The sequence below is a fragment of the Saccostrea cucullata genome, unplaced genomic scaffold (genome assembly GCF_032062105.1).
Source record: "Saccostrea cucullata isolate Sc308-1 unplaced genomic scaffold, CSIRO_AGI_Scuc_v1 ctg1558, whole genome shotgun sequence".
In the NCBI taxonomy this organism is placed as follows: domain Eukaryota; kingdom Metazoa; phylum Mollusca; class Bivalvia; order Ostreida; family Ostreidae; genus Saccostrea; species Saccostrea cuccullata.
Genome location: NW_026933071.1, coordinates 139,645 through 160,552, shown reverse-complemented (window position 1 = coordinate 160,552; position 20,908 = coordinate 139,645). Strand labels below are relative to the sequence as shown.

At 32.4% G+C, this 20,908-nt stretch overlaps 2 protein-coding genes and 1 pseudogene across 2 annotated transcripts; all 3 read right to left on the bottom strand.

Annotated features, from left to right (window-relative positions):
* Positions 1–387: 387 nt before the first annotated feature.
* Positions 388–1,866, bottom strand: LOC134237177 (leukocyte elastase inhibitor-like). Its single transcript, XM_062719277.1, has one exon. It carries the CDS (start codon positions 1,568–1,570, stop codon positions 449–451), a length of 1,122 nt encoding a protein of 373 aa, XP_062575261.1. The 5' UTR covers positions 1,571–1,866; the 3' UTR covers positions 388–448.
* Positions 1,867–5,925: 4,059 nt separating this feature from the next.
* LOC134237210 (leukocyte elastase inhibitor-like) lies at positions 5,926–8,921 on the bottom strand (annotated as a pseudogene).
* Positions 8,922–10,435: 1,514 nt separating this feature from the next.
* On the bottom strand, positions 10,436–12,109 carry LOC134237195 (leukocyte elastase inhibitor-like). Its single transcript, XM_062719298.1, has one exon. It carries the CDS (start codon positions 11,981–11,983, stop codon positions 10,862–10,864), a length of 1,122 nt encoding a protein of 373 aa, XP_062575282.1. The 5' UTR covers positions 11,984–12,109; the 3' UTR covers positions 10,436–10,861.
* Positions 12,110–20,908: the final 8,799 nt, after the last annotated feature.

Sequence of the window (20,908 nt, the reverse complement as noted above, 5' to 3'; positions counted from 1 at the left end):
TTTCTCACAAGGAAAATGTTTCGCAAAACAGACACGGTTCTTGAGTTTGAAATTTTATTTAAACATAATTGGCCATACATTTTCGAGTCTTCTGACTTTTTAAAAAAAAAATATTTAATAAAAGCAAATCAAATTAAATACAGTTTAATTTTAGAGATATATAGTGTATACATATTTTTACAAAAGCTTTGTATTTCTACAAGTGAACAGTTGTATAGAATAATAGAAAAAAAAATTTCCAACATATTATGTCAATTTGTCAAAGAGATTAGACAAAGTTCAATACACTTAGATTGTCTTTCCAAAAGAATAACATAATTTAAACAAAAATGAAAAATAAATAAAATGACTACAATAACTTTAAAATTTTCAAAAAGAATCATTGTAAAATATTTCATAACTAATCAGTGCAGGACCCTAATCAAATCAAAAAGCTTATGTACGGTTATTAAGCTGGTTTGTTGAAGCGCCCAATAAACAATACAGTTCCAGTGGAATTTTCTCTGATGAGGAACAAGAAGGGGTGGTCCGCCTTAAACACCATTGGTTCCATTGGCATGCACATCAACCTCATCATAACAGCCGTGGCAGCGGCAGCCTCTGTGCCTTCTTCGTTGACTTCAACAAATGCTTTATGAATGACGTCAGAAACAAAAGTGCCCTCTGGCGGCTTATCCATCATGGCGCTGAAGTCGGCTTTAGTAGAGAAAATGTCGGTGATGCCCATTCCTGCAAGAACTTTATCAAGCTCAAACGAACTCTCAAGTTTGAATTTTGGAATGGAAACGATTACATCCTCTCGAAAAAATTCTTTTGTAAGTTCTTTATATGTTTCCGAGGTGAGGCTTGATTCTAATTTGGATAGCCCATCTATTTTGTTTGGAAGAATTATGAGCATGCTCAATTCCTCTCCTTTGTAAGGAAGATTCAACATTTTGCAGTCAAGGGACTCAGAAACACTATACAGCCATTTTTTCTTCTCCATATGCATCATATCAACCATTTCCGTCTCTGTCTCGGAAATGTGAAATTTTTCTGATTTTGTTTTTGATGATTGAAATGCATTTTCCCAATTGCCTTTAAAGTAAATTGCATTTGTCAGGACAATCAAAGACAAGGCATTAATACCTCCTGCCGGAATCAGATCCTTTATTTTATTATTAGTCTGTTCTTCAACCCACGAGTTTATTCTGGTTCTAGACCCCTCCGGATTTCCTACAAAATCTAAGAGTTCCATCTCGCTGTTGTAATACTCTAACGATTCCTTCTTGTAAACGTCTCTGATATCCAGTCCAAGTTTGGAAAATATTCGGTTTGCAATGGCCAACTTAGCCCCTTCTTTAGATTTTCCCGTCAGAGTGGAATGTAGTTCCTTGTACGCCTTGTGTGGATCAGGAATTCCGGAGAGACCCAAAACCTGTTTGATTTGAGCCTCAGATTCCCCTTTGGTGCCCAGCATGGTTAACATTATGGCGGCTGACACGCTGTACGGAGACAGGAATAAATTGCCACTCCCCTCCGACAAAACTTTGTACAGCCTTAAAGAAAAGTCTGTAACAGCACCCTCCATTCTTTCAAAAGCGAAACAAACGAAAGCTCTATGCTGAGAAATCTTATGCGCAGTTTGTCTTGCACACCTTCCGTCGTTCAATCCTCTTTCCCTTCTGTGATATTTATGAAAAGGAAGGAAACTGCTCGTGAGAATTCACATAAATATTACGTCTTCTCTGCTTGCCACTTTTATAGAACGTAATAATTCAGAGCTAAAATCTAACAAAAGTTAATTTTTGAATGCACATTCTGTCCACCTGGCCCTGTAATAAATCCTTGTTTACTACCGTCATAAAACGAAAGCTGTTTGTTTACGTCGATAGACATGTGACATGTGATGGGGGCTCACAACGGGTTGTTCTATATGTTTAATTCGATTAGTATATCTGATGGTTTGCGTGCTTAATTTTTGATAAATTAACTGTGAAAAAATGGACATGGAATTATTTTTAGAAATATATATTTCATGTAAAATATTTTCAAAGCTGCTAAAATCAATTCTCGAGTTTTTGCTATTTTCCTTATCCTTTTTGTATGTGCAATGATTATTACGCCTTAAATTCTTAATATTTTATATTTTTTAAAAGACATATTCCATTTTTATAAATGTACGCGACACGGTGCAAACATATTATTTCATGAAAGAAAGTCCGGCGAGTTTCTCAAGTGTACTTTTAGGCTGCAATTAGATTTAAAAATTATTTATAATGACACTCATGGAAGGTATATGTATTGAAAGCGGGTTAGAAAAAGAAATCCGAAAATTTTACAAATTTTGAATTATTCTCCGGAAAACAGAGGTAGGATAATAGATCTTTCAACTTATTTTCTGGGAAGGACCAGAATTTTAAAACATCCTTCGCGCAAAATATAATGAGTATGAAATAAATAAATGAAAACATAACTAAAAAGCAATCTGATAGAAAAATTAATTGAAATATATAATTTAAAAAGTAATTTTCAAAAGTAAGATTTTTTATTTATGATTAAACTCTTAAAACATTTAAGAAGTACATGTACAATGAATTTATAATAAATTGCAAAAAAAAAAAAATAAATTTGTTTGTTCCTCCTTGATGGAAATCCTACATCCATGTAAATAAAAAAAGTTAAATAAATAAAATACAATGTACTCACTATCGGAATAAATAAATTACTAAATAATTAAACAAATAATAAATATTTAAACAAATAAGTAAGTATTTTTTCATTTGGTCTCTAAAAGTTAGTATTGTATTAACTTCTTTCATTTTTCTTGATTCAGAGAAAAAGTTAAAACAAAGTCGATGAAATGTTAAAATCACATTTTAAAACTATATCACTGTAAATGCATTCTGTTCATTTTCTTATCTTATACAGTGGACCTATATTTTTATATACGATTTTTCATCGGAACGAAAATTTAAAATGTTATTCTGTCTTGTTTAACTGGTGATTCAGATATCCGGAATCCGGACAAATTGACTGGGAACCAAAGCGTCCGGATAAATGAGGGTCCACTGTATTTTTATATAGTGGACATAATGTAAATAAATAAATAACTTACAAAAAAATGTATTTCATTAAATGAACGAATAAATATTGTTTCAGTTGGTCTCATCGATATTTTTAAATTCTAAATCCTTTAATATTTCTTGTTTCTGAGTAATAGTTAAAACAAACACATAGTCTGCGAAGAAGAGTTAAAACAAATTTATAAAACCACATAGATGTCAGTGCATTGTGTTCATTTTTTGATATAATGAAAAAAAGCATTTTAACTCTGGTGAAAAAGACATTTAAAATTATCAAAGGAGGGAAGCAAGTCAGAATAAAACAATCTTTCAAAATAAATTTCCAAAGATTTGTATGCAGCAATGTGCTTTTTTATGAATACTGTTCATAAATCACAAATAAGCACGACGCATTTTGCGAATATATGTAGCGCTGATTAATGATTACACCAATCAATCAATATCTCGTGATGGCGTTAAATTTTGAATTTGTCAATTTACATGTATGTATATGTACTAGCATTTTGCTTTAGGACGACAGTCAAGATAAAGTTAATGTGTTTGTAAATTGATCATAAAAATTTAGTATTTGTTTGTCCATGAATCCAACAAAAAATATCAGGCATAATATTTATTTAATCTAGACTCACGTTTGGAATAAAATTAAAAATCTGTACAAATGACTTATTTAAAAGGGAAATTAGATCTAGCTTAATTTTTTTAGTTTGTCATGCAGATTGATGTTCAGAAATATTTTTCAAGGGTTAAACCCTTCAACAAAAAAGTAGGTTTAAACGTTGATCACGAAATTCATTATTTAGGCCACACCAATTTAATTTCTTGTTCATCGGACATTTAATGAAAAAAGTACGAGCGGGCTAGCAGTTAAATAATGATATTATAAATTACTTTATTGTAGGAAAACTTTTTAGGCTGGGCGTGAAAAAAATTGAGCGGATATTTATATTTTTTCTAATTTGCAGAGTAAGTAGATTAAAAGTACCATAAATAGAGCGGAAATTGAACAGAAAACAGCACAGAATTCCCATGGGGCAGGGATTTTGAATTAATATTATTTGTAAAGTTTTGTTTAAATACGAGCGCGCGGGTCCGACGAAGAAAATTTTTAATTGGTGTGGCCTTACGGAGATATATTTTCTCTTGCCTATGCAATGAAGTTGCATTACCTCCGCGTGTTATCATAAAATAAAATAAAATATCATACAATTTGTCCTGAACATTTTAAAGAAAAAGAATCTGTGGATAATTTAGTATTAAAATAATAACCTTACACCAAAAAAATTAAAATTTCATTATAATGACAAGTTGTAGTTGAAACCGAAATTATAATGTCCTTAACAGAAGTTGTGAATCATGACAAAGTAAGCCGATTGTACACTTTTTGTAAAGAATTCATTATTATCAGAAACAGGAAGGAGTGATCCATCCTCCTAGAAACAACTTGTGTTTGTAGTTTACCTCTTCTTCCTTTAATCTTTATCCTAAAAACCTTATCCCCAGTAGCGGCCATGCTTTCTTTGGAAATTCAAAGAACGCTTTGTGAATGATTTCAGATACGAAAGTACCACTGGCGAATTATAATCCATTATGGCGCTGAAGTTGGCTCTTTATAACTATGAAAAACTCCTAGGTTAAATTTGGAAAAGAGACAACAACGTTCTCTCTGTGAAATTACTGACATTCATATCTAGACTTTCTAAATAAATACTTGACATTATTTATTTTCTTAAATAGAAAAAAAACTTCGTTTCTTAATAATTAACATGAGATATGGGTTATTATTTTTTTACGAGAAAAATATCAGTAGGGTACCTTTGGTTAACCAGATATTTACCACTGAGCTTGAAATAAAATGTACCACAGAGTTTGATACATGTATTTCGTATTTGGATATTTAACCAGGAGAATGCTTAAATAGTAGCCTAACAACCAAGCTACATGATAATTGCAATCATCTACTTCCTTGCTTATGTGGCAAAATTTACATTTCCGTTTATTTTTCTTTAACATTCCCTACAAATTAGAATTTTGTTCATTTTCTCATGAACTACCATGGATGAGCATGAATATCTACATAGCACGTCATAATACCGTACCTGACGTCAAAACTATAGGCTTAACTGTTTTGCTTTAAAAAAAAAACGACAATTGAATGGCGTAATTTGTGGTAACTCATCAGAAAATAATGTAAATTTAAGTAATGAATCTAACTCGCTTCATAAAATATGCCGGCGTGAAGTGTCGTAGTTCATGTCCTCTTGAATCCTCAAAAATTAAATTAATATCTTAAATATATCGTTATCACCTCTATTTTGAGTTAATGTCTCACAGTCGTTTCGCAAAAACATGGCTACGTATGAACATTTTTATATCAAAAAAGAGGCAAGCAACTGACAAACAAGTTGTTTTAAAACAGCCTTGTTTGAAGTCACCATTTTGCAAGATTTTTGGTTATATGATGACACTGTCAGCATAAACAGCCTATCATTGAGTTAAATGTTGACTAACTTTTTCCATTTTTCCATTGGCAGTCCATTTTTACGGAATTGTCTACATCTTATTTTTACCGATCATGACAAGGAGCACAAGGCGGATGGGATCGGTTGGTATTCGATACTTGTATATTATAGAAACGTCACTTTAATTTCTAACTTTGCAGTGCTAACATATATTGTGTGAGAAACCATCCATTTTGACTTATAGTGGATTGCTTTCATGAGATTTTGTAAAGAAAGTGTTTTTATAAATTACAATTAAATAACGTACATAATTCAACAATAAGATGAGCTGATTTTACTTTTTTATACTAAATAAACAATTCATAGAAATGAAAATACATTTAAAACATGAATTTATTTTGTTAGATTATAGGTTTAGAGAAACGACCTATAAACAATATTGTTCCGGTCGAATTTTCTCTGATTAGAAACACGAATGGGTGATCCGCTTTAAAAATCATAGGTTGTAAAGGCATCATACCCCCTCCCATCATCATACAAGCGGTAGCTGCGGCAGCCTCCGTGCCTTTTTCATTCACTTCAACGTACGCTTTGTGGAAGAAGTCAGATAAAAATGTGGGCGCTGGTGGATCATCCATCATGGCGCTAAAGTTGGCTTTTTCAGAAAAAATGTTGGTGTTACCTATTCTGCTAAGAACTTGGTTTAATTGAAAGGAACTCTCCAGTGTAAATTTTGGAATCGAGACAATAACGTCTTCTCGGGTAGTTTTCTTTGTCAGTTCATGAAGAGTTCCAGAGGAAAGTTTAGATTCTAATTTGGATAGCCCGTCTATTTTATTTGGAAGAATTATGACTATGCTCATTTCCTCCCCTTTGTAAGGAAGATTCAACATTTTGCAGTCTAGGGATTCCGAAATACTGATTAACCATTTCTTCATTTCCATATGCATCATTTCAACCATTCCTGATTCTGTCTCGGATATGTGAAAATTTTTACGCTTAGTTCTTAATAACTGGAATGGAATTTTCCAGTCGCCTTTAAGGTAGAACCTATTTCGGAAAAGTCTTTGTCACAAGATTTTCAAACTTATCAAAATAATAAATTAGCACTCGCTTATCAATCAGTCAAAAGCACATGACATGTTTCCTTGTTTTTAAATGTACTGCAGTCTGTGAAACGTGGAATGGTAATTATATACTGCGGCTACACATTTTAAGTCATTTTAGGGGTACTTGTCATAAAGAGAATATGAAAAATCTCAAAAATACTTATTTAAACATCGTCGTTTGTTGACTTAATTAACGGAACAGTATGAAACAGTATTTCTCAATAACTAAATTCTTTTTTATTCCATCGACATAAAAGATTAGCCCACATTTAAGAAAAAATAGGCAAATGAACTTTATTATTTTTTTTCAATTTTCGACCCTAAATTTGTTAATATCTTTCAGAAGTCTTTGTCACAATGTTTTCAAACTTTAATATGATGAAGAACATACCCAAATGATTACAAAAGGTGATCAAAATATATACCTTTCGCCTCTAACTAATGAGAGATAGGTAGTTTGCCGATGCTAATATTCTTGACCTTTTTGCACTTACAAGGGATTTAATTATTGAATGACTGTTTGGGTTACTTTCAGATTAAAATGTTTATGTAAAATTGTACTTACTATTTACAAAGATCAGATTTAATAGAAAAATTTTAATCAAAGACCAAGAATATGAATAAGTAAAAAATAATTATGAAAAGGAATGCACATCATTTCATGATAGATATCACAAAAAATGTACACACAATCTACAACACGTACATCTTTGACTTAGACACATTTCCTCAAGATATTACCCTATTTATTTAGCAACTGAAGATATCTAAAGACTTTTGCATTCCTGCAAAATATTTAAAATGTACATACCATTCACATTTTTACAGTAGGTTGTATACAATGCACATTGTAATTTCATAACACAAGATAATCTTGGATTTGTCAACTCTATTAAGGCCAAGATCTAGTAAGTGAAAGGTGCCCACAGGTTTCTCTAATTCCAGAAATATATTGGTATTAAGCATTTTAACCAAAAAATATATAAATTGAATTAAGTATATCAGCATGATTTTAAAATAAATTCTGTTATTTTCAAAATGCAGTATTTTTCTACCATTTCTATTGAAGCTGTAAAGTACGGGAAAAAGTGACATTGAATCATTTATGACGTCATAACGGATCTAGAACAGGCTAAACACATTCACTAGTTATGATGTCATACGACGTAGGTTCTACGTTAACGTAAATTGCATTTGTTAAGATTATCAGAGACAGGGGTTTAATCCCCCTACCGGGATCAAATCCTTGATTTTATTATTAGTTTGTTCTTCAACCCACGCGTTGATTCTCGCCATGGACCCTTGCGGGTTTCCCACAAAATCTAACAGCTCAATATCACTGCCATAAAACTTTAAGGAATCCCTCATGTAAACCTCCCTAATATTCTGTCCGAGTTTAGAAAATATACGGTTTACAATAAGAAAATTGGCCCCTTCTTCAGATTTTCCCATCAGAGTAGAGTGTAGTTCTTTGTAAGCCTTGTGGGGATCAGGAATTCCGGGAAGACCCAAAACTTGTTTAATTTAAGCCTCAGATTCCCCTTTGGTGCCCAGCATTGTTAACATTAAGGCGGCGGACACGCTGTACGGACACAGGAATAAATTTTATTTTCTCCCTCGTAAACTCATCCGAAAATAAATCTTTTCTTGACTAATTTGAAAAACAACAACAAATAGTTTAGATTAGGTGCGTTCGTTACAAGATCGCATTTATAATCAACAATCAACTTTTAATGACTTAATATATAACACAATTTATATTAATTGACACAAACATCGACAAAAACATGACTGTACATGTATATAATGATTAAATACAATGCATTGCATAGTTCTTAGAGCGGGGATGGGAAGGGAAATGTATGTCCTTGAGATCTTGTAACGAACTTCGCAATAGCCAAAATCACACCTGGGACACTATTTATAGTAAGCGCCAAATCACTCGTGCATGCAAAAATTACTATGAATAGATCGGACATTTCCGTAATACGAAACTCAAAAACGTAAAGAAATTCATATCATTCCCCTTAGACAAAATTTTGTACAACTTAAAAGAAAAGTCTGTAACGGCATCCTCCACTGTTAATACTCTCCAGCATGAGCCAGCAAGAAAAAAATTCAATATAAAGACAAAGTTTCACTATAACTAGCCATCTTTTATACATGTATTTGACAAAAATCCTTTGCCTGCACTCACTCAAGCATTCGTTTTAATCCTACACTTACATATTGACCAGCTGTAGTATTTCTGGTTAGCTGTCCTTTTAATAATGTAGAATGTTACGCATAGTCCAGTGTGTATGTATAGTTACTGAGGTTCACCACGGGTTAAAAAATATTGCAGTTGAGAGGGCTTTAAACGGCGCGTATTTTTTTTTAAATAAATGATAACAGTAAGTGTGTGTTTATATGAGAGTGTGTGTGAGGGTGTGTTTGTACATGCTTACTAACTCTTATCCATGGGAGGGTGGCGGTCTTATGTTAATTTGCCGAGCAAAAATAGACAAAGGTTTTCTGTTTTAAAAATGTACCCTTCTTCATGGATATCATATGTTTTGAATATTGTATTTGGCACCCATATTTCACTTGATTTTTTTAACTTGATCGAAATTTTCACTCATCTCATCCAATTTCAAATAATTTAATTTTAGTTGTAATATGTCATTTTATTGGGTAAAAGATTTAATCCATTTTGTATAAATAACTTTCCTACGTCACGATGAGTAATACTCCGCTTGACGTTACTTTTTTAAAATATGCTGAATTTGAAGCCTTTTCCTGGAGGAAAAAAATATTGATATTGTCTCATTGTAAACACTGCAATAACATTATAAGGAATAAAACTTATTACTACTTATGTTATACGATATAACGTAACTTGGGGCAGTTTACGCTTTTTTAAATCTAAAAATATGTCGAGAAGAAGTGCACGTATGTGTGATTTACACACAAATAATTCTCACTAAACTTAAAAAACATTACTTTAACTATTTACATGTTTGAAATCACAAAAATATACTGTGATTTCATCAATTTTTGTTGGCGTCAATTTTTTTTGGATTTTGTAAGTAGCAAATTTAAGGTTACTTTAAGATTACAGTAAGGAAGCGCGGGTCTAATTGATAAAGGAAATGTTCATTATGACGTCACACAAAATATAAGGTCTTAAAAATATCACAAAATTATTTGCTATTTAAACTGCTGATGAATATAGACGTAGACTCCATAAAACTTACTATGTGTTAAATCCCACACAACAATATATAAACGATGCATCGATCGCAATGCACTTGTCAATACGATGACATCTCGCTTAAGTTGACGTAGCTTGTACACTACGAGAGGCAGATCCAGTTACATTTTGTACAATGAAAAATGTCTTTTGTTCTCAAATAAAATATTGTTAAGCATTAACATATTTGAAAAGTGCTGAAAACCTGATGAAATCTTGCAAATAAATTAAATGTGGCTATATCTAGTGTAGTTGACCAGCAAAATATTCAACCTGCCGTCCAACAAATTAAATTTTTGCAATTAAAAAATGGAATCTGTAGATGTTCGCAGCACCTTTCACCAACTACATATAGCGTTAAAAATGATTATGAATTCAACTAAATTTTCTTATTTAGTTATGCCTTTGCAGTATTGGAATGTATAGCTGACATCTAATCTGCAAGTATAATTGCTAAAATCATGTGACTTCGACATCACGTGACAAAATCTAAATGTCCTCAAAATGTAGATTTGAACCACATTACATTTTTTGGACATAAGTTCTAAAAAGAATCACCCATCCTTATAAAGTATGTATTTTTATTTTTAAAAAAATCATCGATTTACATTGGATTTATAACTTTAACTTTACTGTGTAAAACAGACGTTTTCGGGGATAGGACAAAAGCATTGCCTACACTTATAAATAACATTTCTTCAATCAATGAACAATGAATTTCTAGGATCTGTTCAACAACGAAATCCTCGAAAATTGGTGCTCAACAAATATTAATAACCACAGTACTCAATATTTGAATTTCTTGCGACCATATTTTGTTGAATTCGTACCAACGTCGATGTAGCCTAATTGTGACGTCATGTCAGAGCGAGTTTCTCTGTGTACTGTATATTTCTACGCGTGTGTATACAAAGAAATGGTATTCAAATCATTTTCACAGTTGGCTTAGTAGAAAAAAAAAACAACGAATGTAAATATAATGCATAAATAAGGATATTAAGCTGGTTTGGTGAAGCGTCCAATAAACAACACAGTTCCAGTTGAATTTTCTCTGATGAGGAACAAGAAGGGGTGGTCCGCTTTAAACACCATTGGCTTCATTGGCATGCAATTCATCATCATTATAACAGCCGTGGCAGCGGCAGCCTCTGTGCCTTCTTCATTGACTTCAACGAATGCTTTATGAAGGACGTCAGAAACAAAAGTGTCCCTTGGCGGATTCTCCATCATGGCGCTAAAGTCGGCTTTAGTAGAGAAAATGTCGGTGACACCCATTCCAGCAAGAACTTTGTCAAGCTCAAACGAACTCTCAAGTTTGAATTTTGGAATGGATACTATTACATCTTCTCGAAAAAATCCGTTTGTTAGTTCTTGGAATGTTTCCATCGTGAGACTCGATTCTAATTTGGATAGCCCGTCTATTTTGTTTGGAAGAAGTATGAGCATGCTCAGTTCCTCTCCCTTATAGGGAAGATTCAACACTTTGCAGTCTAAGGATACAGAAACACTATACAGCCATTCTTTCTTTTCCATATGCATCATATCAACCATTTCAGTTTCTGTCTCAGAAATGTAAAATTTTTCAGATTTTGTTTTTGATGATTGAAATGCATTTTCCCAATTGCCTTTAAAGTAAATTGCATTTGTCAGTACAATCAAAGACAGGGCATTAATTCCTCCTTCAAGGATCAGATCTTTGATTTTATTATTAGTCTGTTCTTCAACCCACGTGTTTATTCTGGTTCTTGACCCCTCCGGATTTCCTACAAAGTCTAACAGTTCCATCTCACTGTTGTAATACTCTAACGATTCCTTCTTGTAAACATCCCTAATATCCAATCCAAGTTTGGAAAATATTCGGTTCGCAATGGCCAGCTTAGCCCCTTCTTTAGATTTCCCCGTCAGATTAGAATGTAGCTCTTTGTAAGCCTTGTGTGGATCAGGAATTCCAGAGAGACCCAAAACCTGTTTAATTTGAGCCTCAGATTCCCCTTTGGTGCCCAGCATGGTTAACATTAAGGCGGCAGACACGCTGTAAGGAGACAGGAATAAATTGCCATGCCTCTCCGACAAAACTCTGTATAGCGATAAAGAAAAGTCTGTAACGGCATCCTCCATTGTTAAATATTATACAAGTAAATGAGCCAGGAAGAACAAGAACTAAATAGACAACGTTTGACTATAACCAGCTATTTTCTATATGAAACAAAAACTTCATGAATGCACTAAGTCAGGCATTCATGTTAATCCGTACAATGCACTTTCATTCTGGTTAGTTGAAAGGCCTACTTTTAATAATGTTTACACATCACCCAATGTTTATATATAGTCACCGGGGTTCACCACGGGGTATTTTGTTTTACAATATGTATAAACATTATGTGTATGTTTTATGAAGGGTATGTGAGGGTGTATGTACATGTTTATTAACTCTCATCCAGAGGAGGGTGACGGTCCTATGTATATTTGCCGAGCCAAAAATAGACAGATTTGTTTAAAATTTTGTTTAAAAATGTAAAACTCTTTATGGATAAAACATATACTCACAGTCGATAGAAACGCAACACCCTAATTTTAGGATGAAAATTATATACGGTTTATAACTATGTACCAAAAAAGTTAGGACATCTTTTACTTTGCCAAATCAGTTATTTAACGGTTGAATGAATTTCTTTTCATTATCGGAAATTGCTTTTTAGCCCTCTTAACAGAATTCAAAATTTTGCATGTAAAATAAAAAAATGAACTGTTCTTATTATATTTTTAGAACGAGGAAGGGTTTCTCACCCAAAATTATGAATTTCTTGGCATCTTCAACCGGACTTCTAGTATTAAAGTGAAATTATTTTGAATATCTAGTGAAAATGCATGAATGGTTTGAAGATCTACTTTTTTTCTAGACATCTGCAGGCAAATAATTAAGATACAAAACTGTAGTGAAGGGGGGGGGGCAACCTTTTTTTTCGCAACAATATTTTTTTTTCATACATTATCATATTATATGTAATCTTATTTGGCTGAGACTTTGCGTCTCTATGAAGTATGTATGTTATGTAAATTAAATCATACACAATGTAAAAGATACATTTTTACATGGTAAAAGAAACATTCATTGAAAATGGATACTAAATTGTACAGATAGGTTTGCAAGCATAACATTCCATGGTTCCATTACTAAAACTCAATATTCGTTAAACATATTAAAGGAATGAAATTTACAACAAAATAGAAATGTGCTACAGGTATAAATCACTAACCAGTTGTATTTTATTTAATTTCTTTCTATCATAGTTCTGTCTTCAAAATTATTTTAATTTACAGTAAGAGTGGTAGTGAAGAGACAAATAAGTAACCGGTCCAATTGCAATTTTCTGAATATATCATCATTTTTCTTAAGGGATACAATATAAAACTATACAGTCATTTAGGGTATTCGAATCACTTAATTGTTTGGTATAAAAGGAAAGCAAATTGTATTAAAAATCAGATCTTCTTTGTAGGGTGTTTATCCTCGATACAGCGCCCTTGACGGTATTTTTATTAACATCACCTATTTAGTGTATTGTGAGTCACTTCTGCGTATTTTGAATTACCGGGTAACTGGGCTAACACGGTCATATACTGGTAACAACATTATAATTGATTAACCAGTTAGTTTTGTTTGCCAAAAAGGCTTCAAAATTTAAAAAAAAATTCGTTGATTGTTTTGTTTATTTGAAAGTTATTAAAGCCCGCCTCTATATAGCTGCACTTTAAAACAGCACAGATCATGCAGAAACAGCAATTTTTACCAACAAAATTTGGGTTTCTGGAATTACTTGACAGTAAATTGTATAGTCCTTCAAATGAAATCATATCACTTTTTGCCCCTGTGATTTTTTTTAATGCGAAAGAATTAAAAACTTTGATGACTTCTGACAGCTATTCAATCTCTAAATCTTCTTTTTTGTGTACCAAAATCCCGCTATCACCTGCATCTGGAGTTTACCATTCTAAACGTAATCGATACTCAATAGCATGCGCCGATGGAATTATACGAGGGTTGATCCAAAAGTAATGTCACAACTTTGATAAAATCGCTATAAATCGACGTAAAGCAACAAAATTATACATGATGAAAGCTTTATTTATTTCAAATCAGACCTGAAAAAATCAAAGGAATATGATGTATACTTTTCAAAATATCGGATTTTAAGCAGTGCAGGTTTATGGTAGTCGCCGCACCTAAATAAAAACGTCAAATGACGGATACACACCGTCATACTTTTAAGCGTTTCCCCTTCTTTTCATTAAAAATTATTTGTGATTCGCGAACACTTTTACCAATTCCACTTTCTTCAAGAATTCTTGGTACCATTATACACTCACTTTTTTCATTATTAAGCCCTCTGTCAAAATTTTGTGAACAGTAGCATCAGACAAACTTAAAAATTCACATGTCGCTCTATACGTCTGTGTTTTTTGACAACGTCAGACACCATTGAACGTTTCCGTCCGATCTCCTATTTTTTTGTCTTCTTGTCCTTTGCTAGTCATTCGGTGACCAATCGCCCGCCCAAAATTGCTGAAACCATCTTTTAAGATGTCTCTTATTTACACTCTTTATTCTGTAAGTCTGATTGATTAACGAAAATGTCCCTATTGATGATTCCCATATTTTGAAGCAAAAATGCATTACAACTCGTCAGGCGTTTTCCCCCATTTCGACAATTCCTTTGTTCAATTCAACGGAGTAAAACAACAATGTTTATGATCACAAATACCAATGACGTCATTTAATTTTCAATTAAAGACTAGAAAATGACGAGAATTGTGTCTTTAAAAAAATTGGGAGATTAGGTGCTTTTTTAGAATCTTTTTAATGTGTTTGTCTTTTTCATTCTAAGAAAAAATACACTTTAAAACGTGACGTTCCCTTGTGACGCGGCGACACCCCCTGTGCTCTATGTTTTAAACATCTATAAAATAAATTTAAATAAACATTATTAAATTAAAATTTCAATATCAATTAAATTTATATTTGTGCATATTTTGGTATATTGTATTTGATAATATGACGACAAATATAAAAGATATGGACACTGTGACATTACTTTTGGATCAACCCTCGTATATACCCATTTGCTATAAATATATTCAACGATTTCTTGATAGTAAAAACATAACAAAGGGGAGTAATCAAATGTTGAACCCGCTTTTGATTGGTTAGTTTGGATCTTGAATTTCGAAACTCGAATTTCAAATCTCGAATTTCGAATCTCGTATTTCGAAACTTGAATCTCGAATGAGCCTTCTGGGCTTGCGTACTTTTTCACTCCGACTTCAAAGTATGTAGATTTTGGGGAACGGAACTGTTTTATAATTATGTTGTTACAGGAAGTCTTTCGAGATTTCAGTATCCCTGTCTGAAAAGTTCATATTTTGCTGTTGTTGGTAAACCCAAAATATGTGTCGGATCAAAAAGTAAAATAGGAGGTACACAATGATAATATGTAATAAACTAAAGATTCTGTCAAAGTTTCATTAAATTTGCGGATAAGAGATGGGTACCCCAAAGCGTAACAGATACACAGACGGACGTACAGACATAACGATTATTATATACCCTCCCGCTTTTCAAGCGAGATGTATAATGAAAGTGATATATACATCACAGGAATGGGAACATTGGGCACTTTCTCAAATACCTTCTCAAACGTGTCGTACCTGAACCTGGACAACAGACAAGAGAATTTTTAAAAAGCTCATTTTAGGTAATATGGAATTCTCAGGAGAGTTTGCTCTCTCTTCCTATATGCTTTGGCTAATAATCATCAATTATTTATGTCAAGAAATTTAATTCACATTAAATTCTATTTTCATTATTATTGTACCAAAGAATAAAACTCGTTTATTATACCCCACGCAACAAGTTGAGAGAGGTATACTGTAATGTTTTTGACCCGTCCGTCAGTCAGACAGTCCTATTTTTTTTTTTATTTGTCTGCGCAACTCCTCATGAACCTCTGCACACAATTTTGTCAAACTTTGCAGATATTTAGGACACAATGTGTATAGATGTGCATATTACAAAGAAATTACGATTCCTTCATTTTTTTTTCTGGGAATTTCAGCACTTCGACTTTTGGGGGAGCGTAGGGTATGTGAATTTGTTCACTTTTTCTTTCATTGTGCATAAAATTATAAAAAACTTTAAATCAAATTATATTAATTCTAAATCAAAATTATATCAGCTCTAATAAAGCCAATACACAGTTTTTATTTGATAAATCGAAGAAAACATCTGAAACAAATCGGATTTCTTTATGATAAATTATTATCAAATAAAAACTGTTATATAGATTTTAGTCAAAGTGATTTCAGTCATCGAGAAACGGACGTGAAAATTTTCACATTTCCGAGATCGAAACGGAAATGGTCGATATGACGCATATGGAAGAGAAGGGATGGCTAATTAGTGTTTCTGAGTCCCTCTTTAAATCATACGCAATGTGAAAGATACATTTTTTGCACATTGTAAAAGAAACATTTATTGAAAATGGATATCAAATAGTAAAGATAGGTTTGCAAGCATAACATTCCCCCTGGTTCCATTACTTCAACTCAATACTCGTTAAACGTATTAAAGGAATGAAATTTACAACAGAATTTGAAATGTGCTACATGTAAAAATGGCAGTAATCAACAATCAGTTGAATTTTATTTAATTTCTTTCTATCATAGTTCTATCTTCAAAATTATTTTTATTTATAAAAAAGTGGCAGTCAAGAGGCGAGGAGTATAAGCACAAATTTGTTTGATTGCAATATGCACAATATATAATCTTTTTTCTAAAGGGATACGGTGCAAAACTAAACAGTCATTTATGGTATTGGAATCACCTTTTACACTTTGATTGCAAACGATGTTATGTACAAATTTATTGTTTGGTATAAACGGAAAACAAATAATCTGGGGGGGGGGGTATTAGGCGAGTCATATGCCTACGCAAGGGCAGGTAAAATTTCAGTTAAAAAATTCTCACAAATTCTACTTTTTGTTAAAAATGGGACTTATTTATAACCATATGCATACCTGAAGTAAAGATAAAACCTGAAACAAAAGACTTAGAGATTGATTGTAATTAACCCAGAAAATTCGAATAACGCTTTAGTAACCGTATAAAGATAGAAATGAAATGTTAAAAATGTGTTTATTATATAGAGTGGGTCTTCGTACCATTTTCTGTAAACAAATATTGAAAGGGTATGGAAAGATGTATCTCTCACCATTTAAAAAAAATGGTACGAAGACCCACACTATATAAAAAAGTTAGTTTACATAATTAAATTTTAGAACATATTATCGAAAACTACAATTGTCCAAAAGTCCAATTGTGTGTTTGCTATAAATATAGAACTGTTTGTTATTTAAAAAACAATGTATGTGCGACTTCGTGGCTCACGGATCATAGCGGCAGTGAAGCTCCCATTATTTGTGTTCGTGTGTTCGTGTTATCGTGTTCGAATCACGATTTTTTAAAGTTCAGGTTGAAATTTAGATAAATATTTTTTTTCGCTAAAAACAAAATAAATAAATAAAATAATGAATGTATTTACGGTCAATAAATATATCTCCTATAATAAACAAGTTTTCAAGATATATAACATTTTGAATGCATTCAGTTCAAGACTACATTACACAATTAAAATGTAAATAATCATGGATAGACCAGCAAGATATGTCTGTTCTGTATGCAAAAACAGTTAAAAGAAACGGTAAAGCCTACTGTCTCCCAACTCCTGAAAACACATTTGACAAAGGCATCACATGTTAAAAGATACTGTAACTATAACATTTGGACAGTGCTGAACAAAGTTTAAATGTTTAGGTAAATCGTACGACAATGAAATTTCCGATATGCTTACAGAGCGACAAAATCCGTGTGGGCATAAGACTTGCCTAATCCCCCCAGATTCCTTTATTTAAAAAAATATCAGGAATACTTTATAGGGTGATTCTATCTTCGATACAGCGGCCTTGACGGTATTTATATTTACATCACATATTTAGTGTATTGTGAGTCACCTCTGTGTATTTCGAATAAACTGGGTTTATACTGTCATAAACTAATAACAACATTATAATTGATGAACTAGTTAGTATTGTTTACAAATGGTTTCTGACAGCTATTCAATCTCTAAATCTTCTTATTTGTGTAGTAAATCCCCGCTATCACCTGCATCTGGAATTACCATTCTAAACGTAATCGATACTCAATAGCATGCATCGATAGAATTATATATCTTACATGCTATGGTTCAATATTTTTAAACACTTGACTGAGATGTAAAATTTAAATATCTTTTATAAAATTAAGACGAGGACAACACCAGGACAAAAGATGAGAGTCGGTATAATGCGTTAAAGGGGTTAACAGTGAGCAAAATAGTCTAGGCATCTATATAGGAGAAGCAGTCACCAAAACTTAACCGAGAAGATTTTATCCAGGAAGTTTTAAGGTTGTAGCATGCACTTAACTATTTCTTGTATCTTACATTTATTCAGATTGTGCATGGAATCGAAAAAAAGACTTTTTTCTAGAGAAATATTTCGATTAAGTGATTTAATCTTGAAGTGGAACTGAAAGATTTTATTGGTAAGTAATCTGTTGATAATTTTCATTTAATATTTTACATCTGTAACAACAATTTTAAAATAAACAGCTATTTATAATTCATTTCATTTGGTTCTTTCCTTAAATATCTGTTTTGAATTTGAAACTAGGCTGCACTGATTTTTTTGTAATCTGTCTCTGATTTATCAAACAATTTTCCCTTTAACGCTATAAGTCATGCACGTTCAGGAATATTCATAGTCTGTGAAAAAAATGGTAATATTTTGCTAATTTGCATAGCGGCCATTTTGCATTCAATATGGCAGATATGGCAGATTTCTGCTATGAAAAAAAACAGGGAAAAGCAGAGTTAAAAATATATTTCAGACACTGTTTCTTTCTCATTGTTTTATGTTTGTGTCCTTGATTTGAATGCACTTTTGATATTTGAAACAAGACTCAGACAAAGAGGTGAAAGAGCCGGAAATGCTTTTTAGCAAGTTTAGAAATATTTGCTATTTTCTGACAAAGTTCATCTTTGTCGTATGTAAATGGGTGAAAGTTGTGCCAGGAAATATTCGCAATTTGTGATTTAATATCACAAAAAATCTTTTGTAAAAATTACCATGATTCTACAAAGATTTACTTTTATGTGAATATAAAATGAATGCCAGATTTCCTCATTTAGAAAAAATGAGTTGTAATCTTCGGAGACCAGGTATTCTACCAAACCATTAGAATTCCATGTAGTACATAAGTATTTATTTTGAACCTTGGTTAGCAAACCTGTTTTAGTATTCCATGAAGCCAAATTAAAAAAAAATTACACGTGTCTGTGAATTAAAATCTTTTTTTAGATATATTGAGTGACAAATGTTTCTTCCAGTCTTGTGTCGACCCGTTATATCCCAATTAACTAAAAATAAAAGAATCAACAGAGTCTGCCTAATCTGTAAGCTCTACCATGTCCCTATCTTTACTCCTTAGAAATATATTTGATGGTTTTACTGCTGTTTAGGAGAATCTGAAGAAGTACTGTTTTAGAGCAGAACCTAGAAGTAGTGTTTAAATCAGGTGTGAATTCTCAAAACGTAAAGGAACTTTAAAGGGGCCTGGACACAGTTTCAGCCAAAAATTTTTACGCCATTATTTTTCGTTTACAAATACTTAACTAGGGTATTGCTAGTGATCAGCAAATTTTTGAATTTTATTTAGTTGTCTATTGACAAGACAGATTTAGAGCTCAACACCTTTGTTATGTAAACAAGGCCTGATTCATGTTTTTGTTTACATAGGTTAAACATGCTGATATGTGTTCGTCAAAGCAGATTTTTTTCAATAAAGAAGTTATTTTTAAATAAGATTTGGGACCCTTGGGTCTTTTGTTAGTTTCTTATATGTTTACATTATTTTGTGAGTAGTGTTTTTTTAATGTTTGGTTCATCGGTTGCGATATGTTGTAGGAGAAACACTGTGGTATAGATAAAACCAATAATGTCAGACAGATCTAGAGAGTCATTACAGCAAGATACTGATACGGAAGTAGATGAACATTCTACACAATCAGATTCCAGCACAAACTCAAACGAAGACGACCCAGAAGAAAACTCAGAGAACGAGACCGGTGTGTAAAGTATTGAAGCTAAAAATAACACTTTTCCATGATACCGTAAAAAACCCAATCCAAACCAAAAACAATTACAAATTTATAATTTTCCTAAATATATCACTTGTATTTATTGCATTAATGATGTTTGAAAAAATATCTTTGAAAATAATACCAGAATAATAATTTACATTCCACTATAATGCATACATCTGAGGTTCACATTATGGAATGCAGTGTTTAATGAATTCAAACTTTGGCTGTTTTTCTAGTAGATAAATTAACTTATTACATAGCTAATAAATAGTCTCTAATAAAATACTACCAAAAATCTAGAGAATTTTAACGTTCAATATCTTGACTTTTTATTGAACGCTAACTTTGTATTACGTATACTGGCCTGTCTGTCTGATATCCGATATACAGACAGGTGATCAGTAATGTAAAGAGCCCTCTACCGGCAGCGCTCATTGGCTGATAAAAACTCTCACCGACGTAGAATTTAAATACCTCGGGGAAACCAAATGCATTTGCAGAAATAAATTGTGAAAGATATTCAACATTAAATTTTCTAAAGTCTTTGCAAGGAAGAAGTATTAAAAGTGCTTTGAATTGTTTTACCGACGGGCTACGGAAAAAGTTTGATTTACGAGGTGCATGCTGCCTCTTTCCCGCTTTCCTCTAGTATACACAGCCACATAGTTTTTCTGACACAAATCACAGAACTCTCGCATTTTTTGTCGAAGTTAATTTATTTTTGAACAATTTCTATAAAGTATTCCGCTTTCAACACTTCTCGCTTATACCGCCATATTTTTTTTTAACAGTTCCTTTAGACCAT

Bases quoted from the DNA above. Each gene is read 5' to 3' on its own strand.
- LOC134237177 (XM_062719277.1), bottom strand. From the start codon at position 1,570: ATGGAGGGTGCTGTTACAGACTTTTCTTTAAGGCTGTACAAAGTTTTG.
- LOC134237195 (XM_062719298.1), bottom strand. From the start codon at position 11,983: ATGGAGGATGCCGTTACAGACTTTTCTTTATCGCTATACAGAGTTTTG.